This window comes from Copadichromis virginalis, linkage group LG16 (genome assembly GCF_057382275.1).
Source record: "Copadichromis virginalis isolate Kocher_CV1m ecotype Utaka linkage group LG16, C_Virginalis_male_GT1.1, whole genome shotgun sequence".
Taxonomy (NCBI): domain Eukaryota; kingdom Metazoa; phylum Chordata; class Actinopteri; order Cichliformes; family Cichlidae; genus Copadichromis; species Copadichromis virginalis.
This window is the reverse complement of record NC_140633.1, coordinates 17,066,176-17,086,196: the sequence shown is the minus strand read 5'-3', so window position 1 is coordinate 17,086,196 and position 20,021 is coordinate 17,066,176. Positions and strand designations below refer to the sequence as shown.

Sequence of the window (20,021 nt, the reverse complement as noted above, 5' to 3'; positions counted from 1 at the left end):
GAGATTGCAGAATAATTTTGGAAAATAAAGGACTGAAAACAAAACCGCAACATGGTGGAGCAGTGGTTAGTCCTGCTGCCTCACAGTGAGAACATCAGGGGTTTAAATCCTCTGTCTCTTCTTATTGTGTGCCGTATACATGGGTTCTCTCTGGGTACTCCAGCTTCCTCCCACAGCGGGGTTAGGTTAAATGGTGTGAATGGGTGTTTTTCTATGACAGGTTAAGTGTACTCCACCTTTGACAGCTGGGGTATGCTCCAGCTGGGAGACATTGGATGGAAAGCAAAGCCTTGGCCTTTTATATTTAAGTAGGCCATCCAGTGGCTCTTTTACTTATTGTGGGTCATTTTTTGGTGTTGTTTGGGTCCATTGAACTTTTATCCTACAATGAGAATTTTCTCCCTCAGTGGAAGTGATCTCTCAGTGACTCAGGGTCACTGAATGGCGTGATGAGCAGGAATGACACTTTTGGGGAGATTTGGGACAGATTTTTTAAGACCGTGCTCTCTGTCACCATGAAAAAACACCAAATGGAGGAAAAAGAATAAATAATGCAAAGTTTTTCTTTTAACACCGTTTTTTTGTTGTTGTTTTGTTTGTTTGGTAACTTACCCGATTCTTTTCCATTTCTGGTGCAAAATCCTCAAACCACAAACCAACTCAGAATTTGGTTAAATAAAATACCAAAAGTCAGAAAAGATGTCTCAAATCCTTTAATCAGGACTCCAAATGGTTCTTAATAAAATACAACTGGCTTATAAAGTTTATCACAGTTTTTACAGTATCCAAAGTGTACGTCTGAAATTAGATTGCAGAGGAATGACAAGGTAAAGGCAAGAAGCCAGTTAAATAGTGTGCTAAGGAAAATATCTCCTGATACTACAACAATATCAGTTTTTACCCCAAAAAAAAAAAAAAAAAGCAAGTCAGCGGTCTAGCAAAAAGAAAAATCTCTCACCTCATTCTTTTAAACACTTAAATATACATATTTCTGTAAAAAAAAAAACAACTCAATACATAAGTTTTGTTTACAAGTGCACCTGGAGGAAGAACAAACGAACATTTATATCCATTTGCATCCAATGTCGTCCTTGTTTTAAGGTCTACCTGAATGGCAAATCTTAAAGACCGTCTCCAAGACTGTCAAAATTGAATCCCCTTTGAAATCATCCATCACATCAAAGTCCAGTGGCTGTATCAAAGGGGACGCAAGCTGGATTTTGACCTCTCGGGACCACAGCTTTTACACTCATGCGTCGAGTAAGCTTAAGGGTGAGGCTCGTCTTCTGTCTTTAAAGGGACTTGGGTTGAATTTCCGCTCTGGGTTTGACGTCATCGTTTCTACTGACGGGTGCCAGGGGGAAGGGTGAGGCTGGCCATCAGGTCGTGAACAGATGCAAATATGGTGCACTCGCCTGGGAGGAAAAGAATACAGTCAGTGTTAGCAAAGCTGTTTTACATCTAATTAGAATATTCAGTTGGAAAAGGTTTAGGTACAGTAAATTATTCAGTGCTCGTCAGCTGAGGGAGGCCAGAGTCTCACCCTGTCTGGCAGGATGCAGCTCATTGAACCTCTTGAGGATATTAGAGACCAAGAGTGCTGCGGCTCCAGAGGAGCTGTGCTGTCTGGGGATGTCAGCCTGCTGAGTGAGGCCTGTGGCCATGTCGTACACAATGGGTACGATAATGCTCACTGGTTCCTGGGGTACCGGGATGCGCTGGGTCAGCTGCAGCTGTGGGACAAAACAGACCAAATACAAAGGGTGAGGTGGCTTCAACATATTCATGGTTTTTTTTCTCTTTTCCATCAAATGAAAATGAAGTACATGTTTCAAAAAGGTAAAGCACTGCAGTGACTTACAAAGAAAAGCATTTTAGATTTGAGCACCACGGCAATGGTTCCAGGAGGAGCGATGGGTGGAGCGCTGGGGGGGATGGTGAGGCAGAACTGGACATTCCACTTCAGCTGTGCAGCCTGGTCAGGGAACTGCAGGAGAAGAAAAGGCTTATTCATGCATTACCTTTCAAACGCAAAGACTATTAAGTGGGGGTTAAAGGGGCGGTCCAAATGTGCAACAACACTCCATATAAAAGAAGTTCCTCACCAATTCAAGCTTCATGATGCGCACACAATCTCTAAGGATATTAGTGGGTGCACCCAGCAGCTTAGTGAAGGCATTCAGAGTGTTGTACTTAAAGGGAGGACCAGCAACCTAGAAGGGAGGACAGCAGTAGATGGATTAATGATTAATGCTGGTGTCTGTTACTAGTCATATATCATATAATATTCAAACTATGTTTTAATGGATACAAAATAGCAAGGGATTGTTTACCCATTTTTATGATCAGTTCAGGAAAAATCAATAAATAAAAACATGAAGACTTACACGGGTCTCGAAGAATCTCTCCAGCACCTGAAGTTCTTCCTGGGACCAGGGACCTGTGTTTTCTGGAGTGACTTTGAGCTGCAGCGTCTGGTAGTTATTTGGGTTGAGAGCCACACGGCACTTGAGCACTTCAGTTTTAAACATGATCACCCCCGGCTCGTTAGAGTTCACGATAGTTAACTGGAGGAGAGGAAAGATGACACAGTGATTACTGCACTGGGGAGGGGAAAAAACCCCCAAACAAAAACAAAAAAGCCAATCGGGCAGTTGGTGAATTTGCATATACAGACTTCTTATAGCCAACATGACTGAATTCATATTTCAGTTTAGTCTTTTACGTGTCATCCTATATTTAAGGATGTTTAATCTATTACAATCCTTAGGTATACCAAAACACTTTACAGAAAATGTTAATTTAACATAAAGACTCATGTTAATCTATAAAATGAAAATGATCCAATTACAACTGAGAAAACTCATGTTGGCTAACATGGCCTTGCTGCGTGCTTCCATAACTCAGTGCACAGTGCAGAAAGGATATCATTTAGGAAATGAAAGACAACAGACTGATTTTTGGCTCTGCTCGTCACTCACATTGGCTTCCTGCTGGATGATCCTCTGTAGGTGCCGTCTCATAATAACTGAACCCAAAAAGCGCTCCAGAGGTGAGCAGAGGTAGCTTCCTGCCAGGCCAGGCACATGGCAGGGAGTGGGGGAAGGGAGCAGAAGCACATGCAAGGCATTGTGGGTGAGGATAGTAGGAATGGAGGCAGCCCAGGGGCGCTGAGGTAGCTTGCGGGGTGGAGGCATACTGGTAGGCATGACTTGTGAACCTAAATCAAAGACAGAGACACATGTTACAAAAAAAATAATAATAAAAATAAAAATAATATATATATTTAAACTCTATTTTTACAAAGTGTTTGTCTTTAAATACAAGGATACAAAGACAATGTGAGGCAGTACTTACTGGACCCAGCACGTGGAGAATTCGGGTCAGGAATGGGTGAATTCAACGAAGGGTTGCCAGGGGACATGCCGTGGATCCTTGCCCCAGGAGAAGGCCCTGAGACCTGGGGTGAACCTGGCCACTGGTTCCTATTGGTGGGAGACACCATGGCATATGGAGAGCTGGGGTCTAAAACACCTAGGTTAAAGGAGAGTCAGTCATCACCATCACATTAACACTTCTCATACAACAATAAACATAATCAGATGAATGAAAAATAAACCACTGTGTGCCCGTGCTGTGTAGACCATTTGTCATATGTCTGTTAATGTCTGCAGCCTAGAAAAGATATTCAGTCCAGCCCGCTCCAGCCCATGCCCAGCAGAACAAAATTACTACCAGGCCAGTATTTATCCTGCTGCTTACCGTGGGGACTGGCAAAGCTGGTCTGGCCCATGGCTATGCCCAAAGAAGACGGGGACGGGGTTGGCCCGAAAGGAGAAGGTGCCCTTAGAGCTCCACTAGGGGAGCCAGAGGCATGGATGTTCCCTGCACACATCCGCACAACACACACACGCACACACATCAAAGGGCTCATCAGACTAAAGATGACAAGTACTCTTTACACACACTCACTCCATGTGCACACAAGCTAAAGCTGGGCGGAAGGGCTGTAGACTCTGGCTGGCGGGCTGAGATGGAGGGGAATGGAAGGAGCATGACTAAACGCATGCTTTGTTCCCTTTTGGCTGCGAGGTGTGCATGTTGCAAGAGAAACAACTGATCGCATGGTTTCACAAAATTAAAATGGGCACACATGGTTGTGCAATCGCATTCTTTTTGCATAATTTGCTATTGCAACAAATGCATAAGTCAGCGGGGTGGCTGATGACACAATGTGTGGTGAGAAAACAATGCTGTATGGCAGCTTAACAAGCTTATATGACACAAACACTTTACGGCAACATTCACACAGGCACAATTAAGCAATCAGTGTACGATAGGTCCAAATACCTGGTGATGGGGTGGGCATCATGGATGGTGAGGGAGTAACGTTAGCATAATAATTGGGTGGCGGTGAAGTTAGGGGAGGATATACCCCTCCCGGACCACCTCTCATAGTCTGTGGTTGTGGTTGAGGCTGCAACTGGTTCATAAGACTGTCCATAACATCTACACCCACAGGTGAAGGCGGGTTGTCATCTTCATTGACCGATCGCCTGCGAGCATCCTGATTGCTGTCTACAAACATGTTTAGGAATGTCTAGAAAGAAGAGAGAGAATAAATTAAGAAGTAAGTACCTGTACACTGAATTGGATCCATTTTAATGTCTCAATCTATTTTAAAGTCATTCAACATCTGGGAAACTGGCTTATTTGTGTGCTTGGCAAGAGTCAGACAAAAACAGTGATAATTTAGCGTATCCCTGCAGCAGAGCTGGGCTGGGCATCCTTTTCTCTAGTCTTTACAGTAAGGAAAGCTAATATGGTCCAGGAAGTGGTTTAATATTTAGCACCCAATATTTAGTGTCCTTTCAAGAGGTCACAATGCTTGTAATGACAGCTTCAAGTGTAATGACTTTTTGTGTGGAAGTTCAACTAATAATTTAAGCTTAAAGGACTTCTGCTGCATATTGTCTGTTACATTATTACTGTGCCAGTGTGTCTGGCATACCTTTAATCCTGGAGCAGGATGAAAGCCCTCTACAATCTTAGTGTTGTCAAAGAGACTGTAGGCTCCATCTCGGATAGCAACCACTCCGCGGCTTCGGCAGTAGATGTCGATGCAGTACATGTTTCGGAACGCCAGTCGGATGTGTGTGGGTGACTGGGGCAGGATGGAGAAGCACTGGTAGGCAGTGTTGGTGCGCTGGGTGAGGCCCAACATGGGCACCGTAGGTAGCTTGTTGATTGCATTCAGAGGAGCCTGTGTGTCTGAAAGGACCTGGAGAGAAAGAAAATGTAAAAATTAAAAACATTTTTTCATTTAAACAAAAAGCAAATACATTAATTTCAGGTAATTATTCATCCGCTGCCACTCGCAAAATTCAGTTCCTCACACGTAACATCAGGACGCAAAGCAAGTATTACACTCACGAGAGTGTCTACTTGGCTTGTGCTGCAGGTTTCACTTTCACCAGCAGCTCTGCTCTCAAACCTGAATTCTCCTCGTCAATGACTCTCACCTGACAGTTTGAGGGGCGTCGCTCAAAGAAGGAAGGGAAGTAATGTGAGTGGTCACTTTCAAAGTAAGTGTTCTCTGATTGGCAGGTTGAGTTTTAACTGCTAAATTCAGTTACACCATGTCAGCAACGTGGGCACTGTTTTATACAGTATAGGATTACAATTTGGAAAAAAAAGTTTGGAGAATCAACGGCTGATTTATTTAAAGGTGTATCAGCCAAAGTACTGAGAACTGGCAGTGGATTACTTTAATGCTGAAGAAATCTTAAAATAATAAATAAATTAGAGGATCCTAATAGGCACGTTTTGAAGCAGCCCCATCCAGTCACAGTGCATGCAGTTACCTCGCTGAAGACTGGGCAACTTTTTTTGGTAGGTAAATATGCCTTTGTTTTGGCTGTTATTCTAAAATCCTAGATACTGATCCACCCTTACTCTCCGGATCCTCAGTTTCTGTTCTATTTTTTTAATTAAGTATAATTAAGTGTGAGATATTGTACTACAGCCTAATGGTTCAGGAGTGCGGAGGCTTATCGCACAGATCTTTAACTTGAATACAATTCCATAAGCAAAGCAGTGTCACAGTGGGCAGTGTGGGTTTGGATTTTAATCGGGTACGACTGATAGAAGAAATAAATATGGTTCAGTCTGATGTATTTCTCCTCCACCTGGACTAAACGCACAGCTTTTGAAGGTCTGGGTAAAGCACTGCAACTCAACGGCACCACAGTGCTGCATGTAATACGACACTGCTGCATTCACTAAGCCACACCCAATGTTTGAAGCAATCCAATCACATCCTTTTGATTTTATTTAATTTCAAATCGTCCCTTAATCCAGCTCCAAAAAGTGCATGTGTTCATTCCGTGGTTACATTTTGTAACTGGGTCACAGTGTACCTGTAGCAGCTGCATCACTTGTGGGTTTTTGTTGAACATCTCTTGAAGCTGATGGAGGATGATATTATGGCAGTTGGAGCAGCCAGAGTTAGGCCCCACAGTTCCCAGGGCGAGGTGGAAACGCTGAGTGCTGGAGTTCCACTGGATGGTGACAGAGCTGCCCTTGGTGGTGCCGTAGCACAGCACCAGCTTACGGTAGTTATACAGCCGCACCTCTGAGAAGGTACTCAAATGAGATGGCATCTCTAGAGGGGGGGAATCATAATGTGCAGCTACGTTAAACAGGTGTACATGTGACAATACAAATCTGGGATTTACTTTTCGGAAAAAAACATGCACTCACCTGGCAGTGCACGAGAGAAGGTGAGGACACACTGGTAGAGCTGACTAATGGCATTCCAGTCGTTAAGGAACATCTCAACCACTTTCCGCCCGCCCACTGGCTCCGACAGAGGGTTCTCATAGGTCAGATACACGTGTCGCGTGGAGGCTAATACAGCAAAAAACATGGGGTTGTTTAGAAGCTGGTATATGAAGAAAATACAGATTCCTTGCTCTCAAACACTAAACGCATTTTATTCTTTTTTGCTCCAGTTTAGAGCCTTTTATGGAGTTACAGCTGCTGTCTTTGCCATCTAATTTGGACACAACATCCATAAAAACACTAATACTACAGTTGTTTCAAGACTAAATCAAAGTATATAAATAAGACTTTGTAAATGCTGTGCACCTTGCTCCTTACTATGGGTGCTGTTAAGAGGACAGTTAGCCAGCACCAGTTCAGCCACCCAGGTTCTGTTGTTCCTGCCCTGCAGGCGGAAGGTGCAGTCCAGTAGGGAACGCTCTAAAGCTCTCCTGGTCTCCTCTCCTACACCTTTACAGGGAGGAATCCTGTAAAAGAAAGCCCAATAAACCGTGGAGTCACTGTGGAGTTTTCACTTTTCCTACAGTTTATAACACTTTAATTAAAATAAATTGTGTCAATATGTGTCTCTATTATAATTACTTTATTAGACGTATTGCATGACTGCTGCCATCTCCTTCCACTTGGACGCCCTGATTTGGAATCTCCATGTTGGACATCTAAAAGGCAGAGAAAGGGATCCAGCATCAACCAGAAAACACTAAACTGGGCTTGTCTAATCACCACATGTGGGAATGATTCAAAGTATCCAAGCACTCTGAAGTACCTCTGCTCTAAGGCCAATAAAAGGCATGTTGATATCACACATTGCAACTAGGTGAGCCAGCTCTTTGTTGAAGGCACACATTTCTCCAGACCGTTTAGGCTTTTTTGGCTCTGGCTCCCCTTGGTCTCCAACAATCTACAGAATAACAGAAACAAAAAAAATAAATAAATAGCCCACACTGAAAGGACATAATTGCAGTTTTAAGTGTCCAACTGACCACAAATGTTTTTCCCTAGCAATGCCATGCCACACATAAGAAAATGAGTGTGTGAGTGGGTGATGAAAGCAGTCTGTGCAGCTACCTTTCTCTTAGTCCCAGGCTGAGCCCCTCTCCCTGTTGTCGAGTCCTGCACAAGGTGCTCTAGATTGGGTTTGAAATGCTGCAGAAGCTGTGCGCACATCGGTCCATCATCTCCTTCCAGCTGAGACACTGACAGGAAAGAGTACTTGTACTGCAACGCTGTGGGAGTGCTAGGCACTTCAAGCATCTCCACTATCTAAAAACAAAACAAAAAAAATAGATGTGAGGAAAAGATTCAGAGTTGGAAGGAGGATATAAAAATCTAAGTAACAGAGTTGTTCGAGCTCAACGTTTGTCGGTAATGTACTGGCTGAAAAACTCACTATGTAGTACTGCGGTAGCCGCGTGAGCTTGATGAAGAGCCTGTGTTTTGACAGGCTGCCGATGGGGTGAGAAGCTGAGTTGGAGAGGTGAAGGACATCGGTGCACACAGTGGGAAGGTGTTTCACAGACTGCCGGCAGCGCTGCTCTCCCAACCAGAACCTGGCCAGAAAGAAAGAAAGTGTCAGTCTTCATGAGAGCTGAGTTGCAGAAACTGATACTCACTGACCAATCACTGTTCACTCGTGCAAGACTCACAACACAGACAATTCATCTCAACACCCATCATCCCACCAGCTGAGCCAAGTGTTGCTACTGACTGCAATTAGTCAACTCTGACAAGCTACAGTCAGCCGTCAGACTCCATCTCCTACTACTGACTCCTTTGTGCATTTGCATCTTTAATGTGTGCTAACAACACTTTGTTCTGTTAGCTGTAAAGATATACTGCTCTGACTTGTATCTCTGTTTGATGTGGACTTACTTCAGTTGCTGAAGCCATGAGATGATGCGCTTCATATCATCGTTGATGGTCTTTTCAATGTCATCCAATATGGACTGATCTATAGAGAGAGAGAGAAAGCACACCTAGGGTTTTATCTTCAACAAAGGGTTGAAGGTGTAGGCTCATTCTAATAATGTCATCCACATTACCATTAAATAAATACATGTTCCTATTGTAATACAACACAAACACAAGCTTACCTAACCCATACAGCATTGGCTGGAACATGCCCGAGTGCAGGTCTACGAAAATGTGTAGACACTCTGAGCGGCCGCAGGGCTCAAGTATTGGAATAACAAGTGTAGGTAAAGCAGTCTCGATGAATGCTGAAATAAACAAACAAACATTTAAGTGTACGTCTTTTCACTGCGAATGACTCAAAGGACTGGTTGCAGATACTAGTTGACAGAAGGAGAATGAAGTATGTGTGAACGACAACATCTCTAAGTTTTTTTTAACTCATGACCACAAACACTCATCAGTCTTATCTGCAGCCTGCTGATTAAGTCTGGCTGCAGTTGATAGAAGGAAACAGAAGTTTGAAAGACTTTGCTAAATAAACACGTTTGAAGGGATTAAAAATAAATAAATAAATAAAAAATGAGGAGTGGATGCATACAGTTGTCGCTGGGATTGCTGGTCTTTAGAATTGCCTTCAGTTCCTGCAGCTTCTGATGTGACCGGGCATGCACACTGTCAATTAAAAGCTTCTCCACTGACAGGTGATCAATCTAAAATGTAAAAAAAAAAAAAAAAAAGTAGAGAGGGGGAAAAGTTATACTAAACTGGAAGGTAATTGTACTGTAAAACAGTGAAAATACTGATATTTGTGTGAATTTCACCTTCATTGCTCTGTCCATTAATTTGGAGTCACAGACAGGGAGAGGGGGCTCATGAGAAATTTGTAATGGCTTCGATCCATCTGATTCATCGATCCTGATAGTGACCTTATGTACTGATGCTGTACCCGTTTTCCTACCCAAAACCTGCTGACTGGAGAAACAGTAAAAAAAAAAAAGTCAGCTTGAGCCTCTCTCTGTGTGACTGTTCATGTGTTCACGCATGTGAGGGCCGCTTATAAGCTCTTACTTCCAAACAGAGAGTGTGAGGTATTTCGCTGGCACGTATCTCTCCTCCTGCACCAGGTCTCCCCAGCGCTCTCTGATCAGCATCAGAGTCTGAGAGTGGAGCACTTCTAGCTGTAGCGACAAACAGAAGGAGTCTGGCAACAATGAGGTTAAAGAAAACACACCGTGGGAAAATACCGGGCCAGGTGGGTAGAGGTAGAGTGATGTACCCATCTTCCCATTAAAATTCAAAACACACAGTCCAGTAGTAAAAGAGGTATCTGTGCCTCATACAGACTGCTCTTTGACATGCTGGGGGGAAAAGGCGGAGCAGAGATGTACTGATTAGCATTGTGATAAGCACAGTTGTGCTCAGCTCGCATGCTTGATTAAGGACTCTGATTAAAGTGAATACTGCTCACTAACAGTTTTTTTTTACCTCTCTCTGCATTTAAGCTACACTTAACCAAAGACTTACAACTGTCTGACACATGGGAACAAATCGGCACTATTACAAGATATCATCTACACATATGCTCGCTCAAGTGATTTTCAGGTTGACAACATAATACTTGTATTTTGCAGAAAACTGAACAAAGAAAAGGACTATTTTCTTCACTGTGACTTTAACAAGCCCACATCTCTCAGGGAGGTTAAAATACTGAAGCACCTGACCTGGATGGGTGACCTCGCTATAGTCAGAACAGTGCTGCTCTTTCCTTGTCATTAACAAAAGGCTGTTTTAGTGAAGGGGGGACTACACAGGATTCACTCCTGCAGCTGTGTTTCTCATTGGAATTCTACACTCATCTGCTTGACCGGTCAATACTCTATATGCTCCGACACACACTCCCGCCCTACTGCAGCAGTTGAGAGCAGACTGGGATAAAAGCCAAGTGGATGCAGGCAGGACATACACACGCAAACACATTTTCTGTATGTGTAAATGTGCATGTGTGTGGTTAAATACAAAGGAAAAAAAGGATACGCAAGCAGTTGTACATGTCTTGAAGAGGCTTTTCATCAGCACAAAGACGTGCCTGGACCAACTCGTGGATGAAGTTCACCTGCAAACTGTGGACCAAGGCTCGGCCATCTGTTACAATAGAGCGGGAAGGGGGATGTGACAGAAAGACAAACCAGTTGAGTCCATTAGCACTCGAGTACATTATCAATCAGTTTGTGTTGGAGTGAGTGAGTGCCCCCCTGTCCCTTTACCTCCAGTTTCTTTGTCCTCCACCAGAATATCTAACTTCAGCAGCCTCCAGGGAATATCAGGGTCATCCCCCATCACGGTCAAGGTGGCCTCGAACTCTCCTTCCACACGAAACTTTACGCGCCCATTAGCTACATAAACACACACACAAGATCTTTTCAGCACAGATGAAAATAATCTGATTAAGACATGAGAATGGTGCCAGTTAAAACACCACACAAACTGCTTACCGACTGTGAGATTTGCTAGCTGAGGTGGCAAGTCTGTGGTGACAAGGCGGTGTCGTAGAATCTGATTAAGCTGGTTCAGAGTGGTCTGCTTCTCTGCCTTGGTGATGGGGTCTGGAGGAATGATCTTATCCTAAGCAAATAGACACAGAAACAGTTGAGCTCACATACCAAAAAGCTTCAAGAGAACAAGTTTTAGCTACATCCATCATTTCATGCAGGGAAAGAAGTCCAAGACTTACTCTTATGCAGGTGGGCAGACGCGGGTACGACCCAGTGGTGAGCACATCGATGGCAAAGGGGATGGCAAAGCTGGGCAAACGAGCATGCACCAGGGCCTCTCTGGCCAGTGATGCCAGTCTATCAGCTGTGTCTACAAACAAGATGGTCTGCTGGTCCAGGAAGCTGGAGATCATCTGTTACCATGGAGAGTTCAGCATAACTTAATGTAGTGCTCTGATGACCAGAATGAATGTTAATAATAATTGTACTAATCCACACACACAACATACCGCACACTTCTCCACTTTTCCTGCATTGCTCGCCCACTTCACCAGCGCCAGGAGACGGACGAACAGCTGCCTAGTCCGGCTGGCGAACTGAACGATTTCGATTTTCCTAAGGTGGGAACAGCAGTCTTTTGTTATGGGTTTTAAAATATGACACAGTAACTAAATGTGTGAGTGGATAAAGGAGAATGAATGAATGAAATGTGAGAAAACAAACATACCTCTCCATGTCTGTTTTTCTGGGCAGCCTGGAAGAGCAACAAAAGATCTTTAAGCATCATTTATTAAGCTCTTGAACTCAAGACCTATGTCCTGTCAAATGATCAAATTATGTATCCTTGCTCTTTACAATGAAAACATTATTCATAATAGTATTTCGGTCAAAGGGTACTAATATATTAACTCTATGGGAGCAATCAGATATTCATCTCCAAACATAATCACCGATCCTGGCTCTATATTCCTATAGTCATGTATTGTTTACATGTACGCCCTTAACATATCAGCAGTTACCTGTGCTGCTGTGCTAATCGTCTTTACTGTTAAAGCTTTTTGCTCCTTTGAATATAAATATAAAACTGTTGGTCCCAGTTTGATGAGCCTGTTAGGCTTTCTTTTAGCATCTGGAAGACGAACATCCTCACAGTTTACTCAAGTTAGAAGGTTAGCCCGCCAGGTCAACATCACTTAGCTCTGAGGCCTGCAGCAGTAAATGCTACTCACAGTTCCGCCAGTGTGGTGATTTCCTGGTAGGTCCTTTGGAGAAGAAACTCAATAAGCATGCTGAGTCGGACCCCCGGTGTACCCGGGGCACCGAGCGCTGGTGCCTGTGGACCCGAAACAATCATACCTCCGACGTGAACGAGCGGCCCGTCTGAGCCGATCTGCACCGGAGCCATTTTACAATGACGAGACAGACTCGTTAGCTACGCCGAAGCCAGAGCTGCTACACCAAACTGCTGTAGCAGCTAACTGCTTCAGAAAAGAAGCTTTTCTGTCCCTCAAAATGTCCTTTCCCAGATGAGGTTCTCCGCACGGACTCGTTTTTCTTGTCCAGAAGAAAACTCAACAAATAGACAAAATTTGGTAACTCATTATAGAGAACAGTTAGTGCCGCTCGGCCGCCATCTTTTCTGTCGGGTCTGATCGCCTAGAAGGCGGTCGGACAGAAAACCCCGACAAGACCTTAGAGGAACGACAAACAGGGACACCGCACAGTCTATGCGTTTGTTTCCAGAGCAAAAGCACGAGTTTGACATCTGCTACAATACTGTGAAAACTGTGCACAATGTTTCGTGTTAACAGGCTCAACTTGAAGGCAATTCTTTGTCTCAAATTATTATAATTAATAATAATAATAAAAAAATATTAATGACAAAGAAACGCATTCTGAACAAGTCTCCCTTTTCTGTTTCCGACAAATTCTACTAAAACAACGCTGTTTAATACTACTCATTTAACCTATTAAACTCGTAATATCTGATTGATAAATAGAGTCTTCCTAATATCTATTACATGAACTTGATCTGTCAATAGCTTATTTATAGCGGTAATGCCAAAATTATTCTGCTCAATTCTCCTTGTTTACACCCCTCAGAAATATAAATATATTTACATAACCTAAATAATCTCATATTTATAAATGTATTTATATATTCTACGTTATGAACATTTCACAGTCTTTAAATGTTTTAGGTAATGTGCAATATTCTCCTGTTTAACTCTAAATGTTTACATATCCAGATGTTTATATAATCACCATTTTTCCTGTACATTTCATAGTCTGCAGATGTGCTAATGTGCAATGTCCTCATTTACAATCTTATTGTTTACATCCTTTAAACGCAAAAGCACTTTTATACATATGTACGCATATGCAGTATAGGTGTATCTGTTATCTCCATGTTGTTGTTGTTCCTACATCATCATATAAAATGTTGGTCCGGGATCAACGTTACAACTGACCAATCGTGTTGTTGTGATGTCATAGCTTTGAAATGTGGTGGGAAAATTAAAAAAAGAAAAAAGAAAGAAGCTTTGTTTACATAAAACTATCTTCTGAAACAAAATGTACAAAATTTAAAGCGTTATATTTATCAATGTATGCAATTTAACAAATATATTATCAATTTGCTGTTAGCCAAATTTAGGTTAATCCTGTAGCTTTTCTAGTTTTTAATAGCATTAGCTTACTTCTTGGCTAATGCTAACCGAATGGCCAGACAAACAACAATGCTGTGATGAAGTAGGAACAACATCAGGGGATGTCTGATCATATAATTGTATATGGATAATATACATGTATATGTTATACTTATAAACATTTTATAAATGTCAGTATATTTATCTGTTCTTCTATTTTGTGCACCATCTAATTGAGTATAACTGTTATTTATACTCTCTCACATGCATACAGCCCCTATATAAATTAATGGTCACCAAAATTTGTATCCACAATGACGTTTTCTTTAACTCATCACTAAATACAGAATAAAGAATCTGAAGAAGTTGGATCGCATATTTAATATACTCTGTTCTACTTTGCAATTTAGTCTGTTTGTTTATAACAAACAGGTAGCACTGTATGAGCACTCTGCATCAAAGTTTGAGGTGCATATGCATGTAGCTATTGAACCTTATATGCCTTATATGGGGTGGCTGTAGCTCAGGTCAGCAGAGCAGGTCAGCCACTAATCAGAAGGTCGGTGGTTCGATCCCAGGCTGCATCCTGGCTGCATGCCAAATATCCTTGGGCAAGATACTAACCCCATGTTTGCCTACTGGTGGTGGTCAGAGGGCCCGGTGGCGCCTGTGTCCGGCAGCCTCGCCTCTGTCAGTGCGCCCCAGGGCAGCTGTGGCTACAATGTAGCTTGCTATCGCCAGTGTGTGAATGTGTGTGTGAATGGGTGGATGACTGAATGTAGTGTAAAGCGCTTTGGGGTCCTATGGACTAGAAAAGCGCTATACAAATGCAGGCCATTTACCTTATCCCTTGCATTAAGCCACACACAGACAATTTACATATAAAGCACACAAATGTTATCAGGTGAGTCTTCAAGACGCCTTGTCTGTGAAAGCCAGCTTAAACAGCAGTGAAGCAGTCACGTTGGAGGTGGGGTCATTTAAGCTGTTTCGTGCTTTGATTTCTGTGTTTTCTCTCAACATCTTCTTTTTTTTTTTTTTTTTTGGCCTGTCCCGTTTGGCTCTTTTGCCATCAGAATTGTTGTCTAAAGGCAAAGAAAGATGCCCAACGGATTTACTTTACCAAACTGACCATCCCAGCCTTGCCGTAATGGTCTATTTGATTCACCTTTTATTGTTTATTTTATTTTCACTTACTGAATACGGGACAGACTTGACTGGGGGAAAGAAGGGGAGAAAGAAAGAGGGAAAGAGAAACAGCTGAGAAGAGGGACGGGGGAGAAGGGCAAAAGACAAAAACCAACAGAACGGGCAGAGAAAAAAAAATGCATATATCAATCACCTGGATCACCTGCTGAGAAAGAAAAAAGAAAGCAAGCAGAAGAGAACAAGAGTAATAGAATAAACAACATCACAATGATATATGGGAATATGACAGTAAATACTAAATGTTAAACATTATTGTGCAGCACATAAGATCAACAGCACACAGTGTGCTTTGAGGTAGGAGCCAAAAAGGGTGTAGTTTGTGGGTGTGATCACCCGTGTGTACACCTGTGAGCATGGACGCGCTTGTTTTTTGTTTTTTAAAAGGTTCCTTCATGTAATAATCTGCTAGAGGGTGGGGGGGGGGGGGGGCCACAGCCCCATCCTCCAGGGCGTGAAGCAGGTGTGGAGGAGATCAAAACTCCAGACATCCAGAGGCCCCCAGAACACAAGAGACCAAGGAAGACCAACAGAGGGGCAGCTGCGCCACTGTCCCGGAAAGAGCTGAGGAGAGTCCCAGATGAGGGCTCACTCAGCAGCCGCGGAGCAGAAGCCAGGGGGAGTTGCAGTGACGCGCCCGTGAGCTCCGCCGGCAGCCAGCTGCGCCTGAGTGACCGAGCCCCAGGCCGAGAGGCCGGGGGCACCCCACCTCCGAAGTGGCCCGAGCGAGCCCCAGGCTCCAGGCCCCGATAAGCGGCCGCCAAGGAGTGAGCCGGTGTGTACCTGGACGCCCATCCCCGGACACAAAGAACCACCAACGCACCGATGTCTGAGGGAGTCCGCCACTGGCAGGGGAAGTGGTGGTAGGGGGAGATAGGCCTCCAAACCTTGGAGGGCCTGAGATGTCCCCAGAGAGGTGGCGCCTGACACCCAACCTGACATATAGACACAGACATACAGGCACACACAGATACAAACATCCATTCCCACCCTCATGCTCTCATATGCACTTACTCCACACTCAACCAACGTGGAGACAGACATAAAGAGACGTTGTACACACGATCACACTCCCCAAGCGTACTCTACAAACCGGGTCTAGGTGCCCCCGCCCCTGGAGGGGGGAACTGCACCCAGACCCAGGTGGTGTTTCCCTTTTCCCTGCGGTGGGGGGAGGCAGACCGCCCCGACTCCGCAGCAGCAGGAAGGCTCCACACTCCAGACCGCAGTCGGACGGCCAACTCCTCCTCCTAGTCCTAGCCCCCCTGCTCCAGCAGGTCGCAGAGAACGGGGGTGAGAGAAGACTCCGAACCTCCCTCCACCCGCTCATTGTAATGTTGATGCATGTGTGTTCTAAGGTGCATTTAAAACCCAGGAGGGCTTGGAGCTACCTGCCAGAGAGCAGCATCTTCCTGTAGTTGTCAACACATCTTTCATCACTTGGCCTGTACAGCATGATAAAAAATGACCCCCTTTTTTTTCAGTTAGTGCTTACAGCTACACAGTCAAGCTGCCATGGCAACTGGGCCCTGCTGAACTGCTTTTACCCCTCACTGCTGCTTACAGCTATATTGATAATTTTATAAGCTGTCTCTGTAATTTACTGTTACCTCTCCCCACCTACTTGCATCTACATCTCTCTTACCAGGACCTCTTTTGCATGCAGCACCAGTGTGGTCAGAATGCTGCATTAGTGCACACTGACAAAACAGAAAGAAGTGTGCTGTTGATCAAACTGGAAACAAACCTGTGAGATTTGTTTGCTGTTTTAGTTAAGGTTAAGATGTTAACAAGGTTGACCCTCACCATGGAAAAATACCATGCGGTGCTTGTTTGGAGTATATCTTGCTATCCCATTATTGGCACTCGAATGCAACAGTAAAACTGTGACGAATGTGGTGCTTATATTGATAAATTAATTTGTTTATTCAAATTACTATCCTGCATATTCGAGGCTAACATTTAAAATTATAAGTTCAAGGAAGAAACCTTTCTACTGCCTGCAAATGTTGCTATTATGATTTTACATTGTAATATAGCTATAATATAACTTTTACTTATGTGAGGGATCTGAATTTTTCTTCTAAATTTGTAATTTTCCATCTCTCATGCTATTTAACGTGACATCATGTGTACTGGGGTGGAGGTAATCAGAGAATTCATCGGCTGGTCTGCTGCCTTGACCTTTGAAAGACTGGCCAGATAATTAAACAGCCATATTGTTATTAGACCAAGGGTTTAAAGATGACATTTCAACAAATGTAATCCCTGTTTTGCTCACAATGCGGGCTGTTAATTTATACACAATCAAGCTTCATTCTTCAGTGGAGCTTTCACAAGAAATCTTGTCTTGTGCTAATGTGTTGTTCACGTACACATTTACGATGCAGGGCACTGTAAAGGTGTATGAAAAAACCTGTTCAGTGTTTTCCAACTCAATTTTCAGTCCTGTATTAATTTCTGATAGATTTTTTGTTTAAATTTCCTTCAGACTCCTTTTCACTGGTTCTTGGTCCCTACCATTGCCATAACATTTAAAAGATCCTGGAACCAGGCCTGAATATACTTTAATATATGAAGTATGCATTTGCAAAAATGTTTCTTGATTTGAATTCTCTTCAGTCACAGTGTACTGTGTATAAGTCTTGAGCCACTCCACATATTGTCCTTCCAAAGAGCCTTGTCATTTTTAAAGTGGTCTTAAGCAATAGTTCCCCAGGCATTCTGAAAGCCTTTCAATGTTTGTAGTTCTAAAACTTGCCATATCTAAGCTTGCTATGCAGTGCGTCCTTCAAAAAATCTGGGGGAAATGGACAAGTGGAGTACAAAAGAAGAAGTGGCAGGCCTAAAAATATCTAAGAAAAAGATCCAGCAAAGATCTGACACAGGGCGTGAGAGATGCATCTGACCTTTCAGTTGATCTGTCTACTGTTTATTGGAGCCTCATGAGAAATGATCTCAGTTTATGTGTGGCTATCAAGAAGCCATTCTTCATGAATGGAAACAGGAAGAAAAATTACACTACAACTAGAAATCAGTGGCAGTGGGTCGTATGCAGCGATGAATCCAAATGTGAAATTTTTGCTTGAACTCATCACCAGTATGTACAGAAGAGGTCAGGAGAGACTGAGTGTCTACAGCCAACTGTAAAACAGGGTGGAGGCTCTGTCATGGTTTGGAGACTGCATTTTAGCCAGTGTGCTTAAAGAGCTTGTTGCAATTGATGGGATAATGAAGAAAAGTACTATTAGATTTTGATCCGCCATGCAATATCTAATTGGCTTAATTTTATTAGCATGACAGTGATCCCAAACACACTCCCAATGCAGTAAAAGCATACCTACATAGACAAAGGAACAACAGAACACTATCAGACCTCAACAGTATTGAAGCAGTGTGGGATCATCTTGACAGAGAACAGAAGAAAAGGCAGTTAGCATCTAAAAAAAGAGCTTTGAATGTCCTTCAAGATGCCTGAAGAACTATTCCCGAAGTAGTTTTTGGGACTAGGTCTCCAGAAAAGACAGAAATGACATGAAAGCTTGCCTTAGACAGTTCAGACTGTGTCGAAGAATAAAAGTGATCACACCAAATATCGACTTTCAAGCTTGTTAGAACTGAACAAACTGAAAAATCTAAAGAAATGAGGGGTGGTTCAAGACTTTTGCACAGTACTGTACCTTCTTTGGTAAGTGCTCAAGTTTGAATTTGCTCGCATTCTGTTATTCATTGTCATTACTTTTTAATTGATGACCACCCCAAGCGATAGGAGGCGATATAGTCAAGTGCATCGTACCGCTCGGCTTTTTTCCGCCTGGTTTTGTTCAAACTATGGATCGGATATCAATGCCGGAGCTGGAGTGAGTTATCAGAATCGAGAAGGGGTTTTATTCGCTTTCCATTCAGCGGGTGTTGTGTTAGCTGAGCTGTGCTCGGTTGTGGTGCAAACTAGCTTACAGACATCGCTGACTGTTGGAGTTCACACAGTCGTCTAGTCTGTTTTAGTGAGCTGCATTTGTGTCCGACTGCGCTTCCGCCATGTTGAACTGAATCAAGTTGTGACTGACTGCTGGGACCGAAGTGACAAGCCCCAGAAATCGGACTAGATAGAGTTAGGGGGGCTGTTACCGCGCCGGTGACGCAGGAAAAACACCCAGAAGCAGAGGAAAAAAACGTAGGAATTAGATCATTCTAGTAACAGGTTTGTGTCCTGTGAAACTGTCACTGATATAGGCCACGTTTATGTAATACACGACGACACCATCGTTCAAGGCTGGACGTAGCCCGTGAATAGAGGGGAAGTCATATCAAATTCCTGGTGAGTTGTTAGCCAACTAGCTCGCTGTGCTGGCTGGTGATTGTTAGCTGGCTACTGCTAGTACTAGCGTCAGCTGTTGGTGTATGAAAGGTAACATTATAGCATTTTGGGTTGTTGGTGTTATTCACTTGCTGATGGAGTTTTCTCTGTTAGCTACTGCTTACTGAATCTTTGACAATGTCAATGCGATTAAATTGCAATTCATAGTCCTGACAGTACGTGCAGGCTGCCTAGCTCATCCCGCTAGATTCACTGAAGTCAAGCTAGCGCTAGCTACCTGCGATTGGTCCTGTTTAAAGACTGAGAAGGAACATTTCCTTTAAACGTCTAATGTTTACATGTTGGCGAATTTAAATTTCATCCACCCAGAGTTGTTAATTGTTTTATTACAGCGGCTTTATCAAAACTACATTGCAGCTAACCTGTTCTATAACCCGGGCCTCTGATATGTTATTTTCAGTTTGTTTTAGCTAAGTTAGAACTTAGCGTTAGGCGATACGGGTCAGAACAGTGAGTTAAATTTCAGGAAATAGACGCCTCCACTGTCACTGACATTTTATGCGTTATCCCAGAAAGCTAAAATGGCCACGAAGTGGCATT

At 43.3% G+C, this 20,021-nt stretch overlaps 2 protein-coding genes across 13 annotated transcripts in view; one reads left to right on the top strand and one right to left on the bottom strand.

Annotated features, from left to right (window-relative positions):
* Window positions 1-698: 698 nt before the first annotated feature.
* med14 (mediator complex subunit 14) lies at window positions 699-12,923 on the bottom strand. 3 transcript variants are annotated; one of them, XM_085435634.1, is made up of 29 exons: window positions 12,479-12,923; window positions 11,977-12,003; window positions 11,759-11,864; window positions 11,489-11,662; window positions 11,250-11,379; window positions 11,022-11,150; window positions 10,792-10,899; window positions 9,826-9,958; window positions 9,579-9,729; window positions 9,356-9,467; window positions 8,937-9,062; window positions 8,716-8,794; window positions 8,234-8,393; window positions 7,912-8,106; window positions 7,610-7,744; window positions 7,426-7,502; window positions 7,150-7,310; window positions 6,763-6,909; window positions 6,420-6,664; window positions 5,012-5,281; window positions 4,351-4,600; window positions 3,763-3,885; window positions 3,358-3,534; window positions 2,982-3,220; window positions 2,388-2,567; window positions 2,106-2,213; window positions 1,862-1,987; window positions 1,544-1,733; window positions 699-1,415 (listed from the first exon to the last, which is right to left on the bottom strand). In XM_085435634.1, the coding sequence occupies exons 1-29, from the start codon at window positions 12,652-12,654 to the stop codon at window positions 1,342-1,344; spliced, it is 4,308 nt and encodes a 1,435-aa protein (XP_085291760.1). In that variant the 5' UTR covers window positions 12,655-12,923; the 3' UTR covers window positions 699-1,341. The 3 variants fall into 3 exon arrangements, with proteins under 3 accessions (XP_085291760.1, XP_085291761.1, XP_085291763.1); XM_085435635.1 differs by having other exon boundaries at window positions 7,162-7,310; XM_085435637.1 differs by lacking the exon at window positions 3,763-3,885.
* Window positions 12,924-18,854: 5,931 nt separating this feature from the next.
* usp9 (ubiquitin specific peptidase 9) overlaps window positions 18,855-20,021 on the top strand; it is a 36,545-nt gene continuing 35,378 nt past the window's right edge. For 7 of the 10 annotated variants that reach the window (XR_014915818.1, XM_085435633.1, XM_085435632.1 and 4 more), the window contains exon 1: window positions 18,989-19,421. The gene's annotated coding sequence lies outside the window, so the exon portion shown is untranslated. Of the gene's footprint in view, window positions 18,964-18,988; window positions 19,422-19,453; window positions 19,512-20,021 lie in introns of those variants that run through there. The other 3 variants (XM_085435626.1, XM_085435627.1, XM_085435628.1) reach the window with 3 other exon arrangements.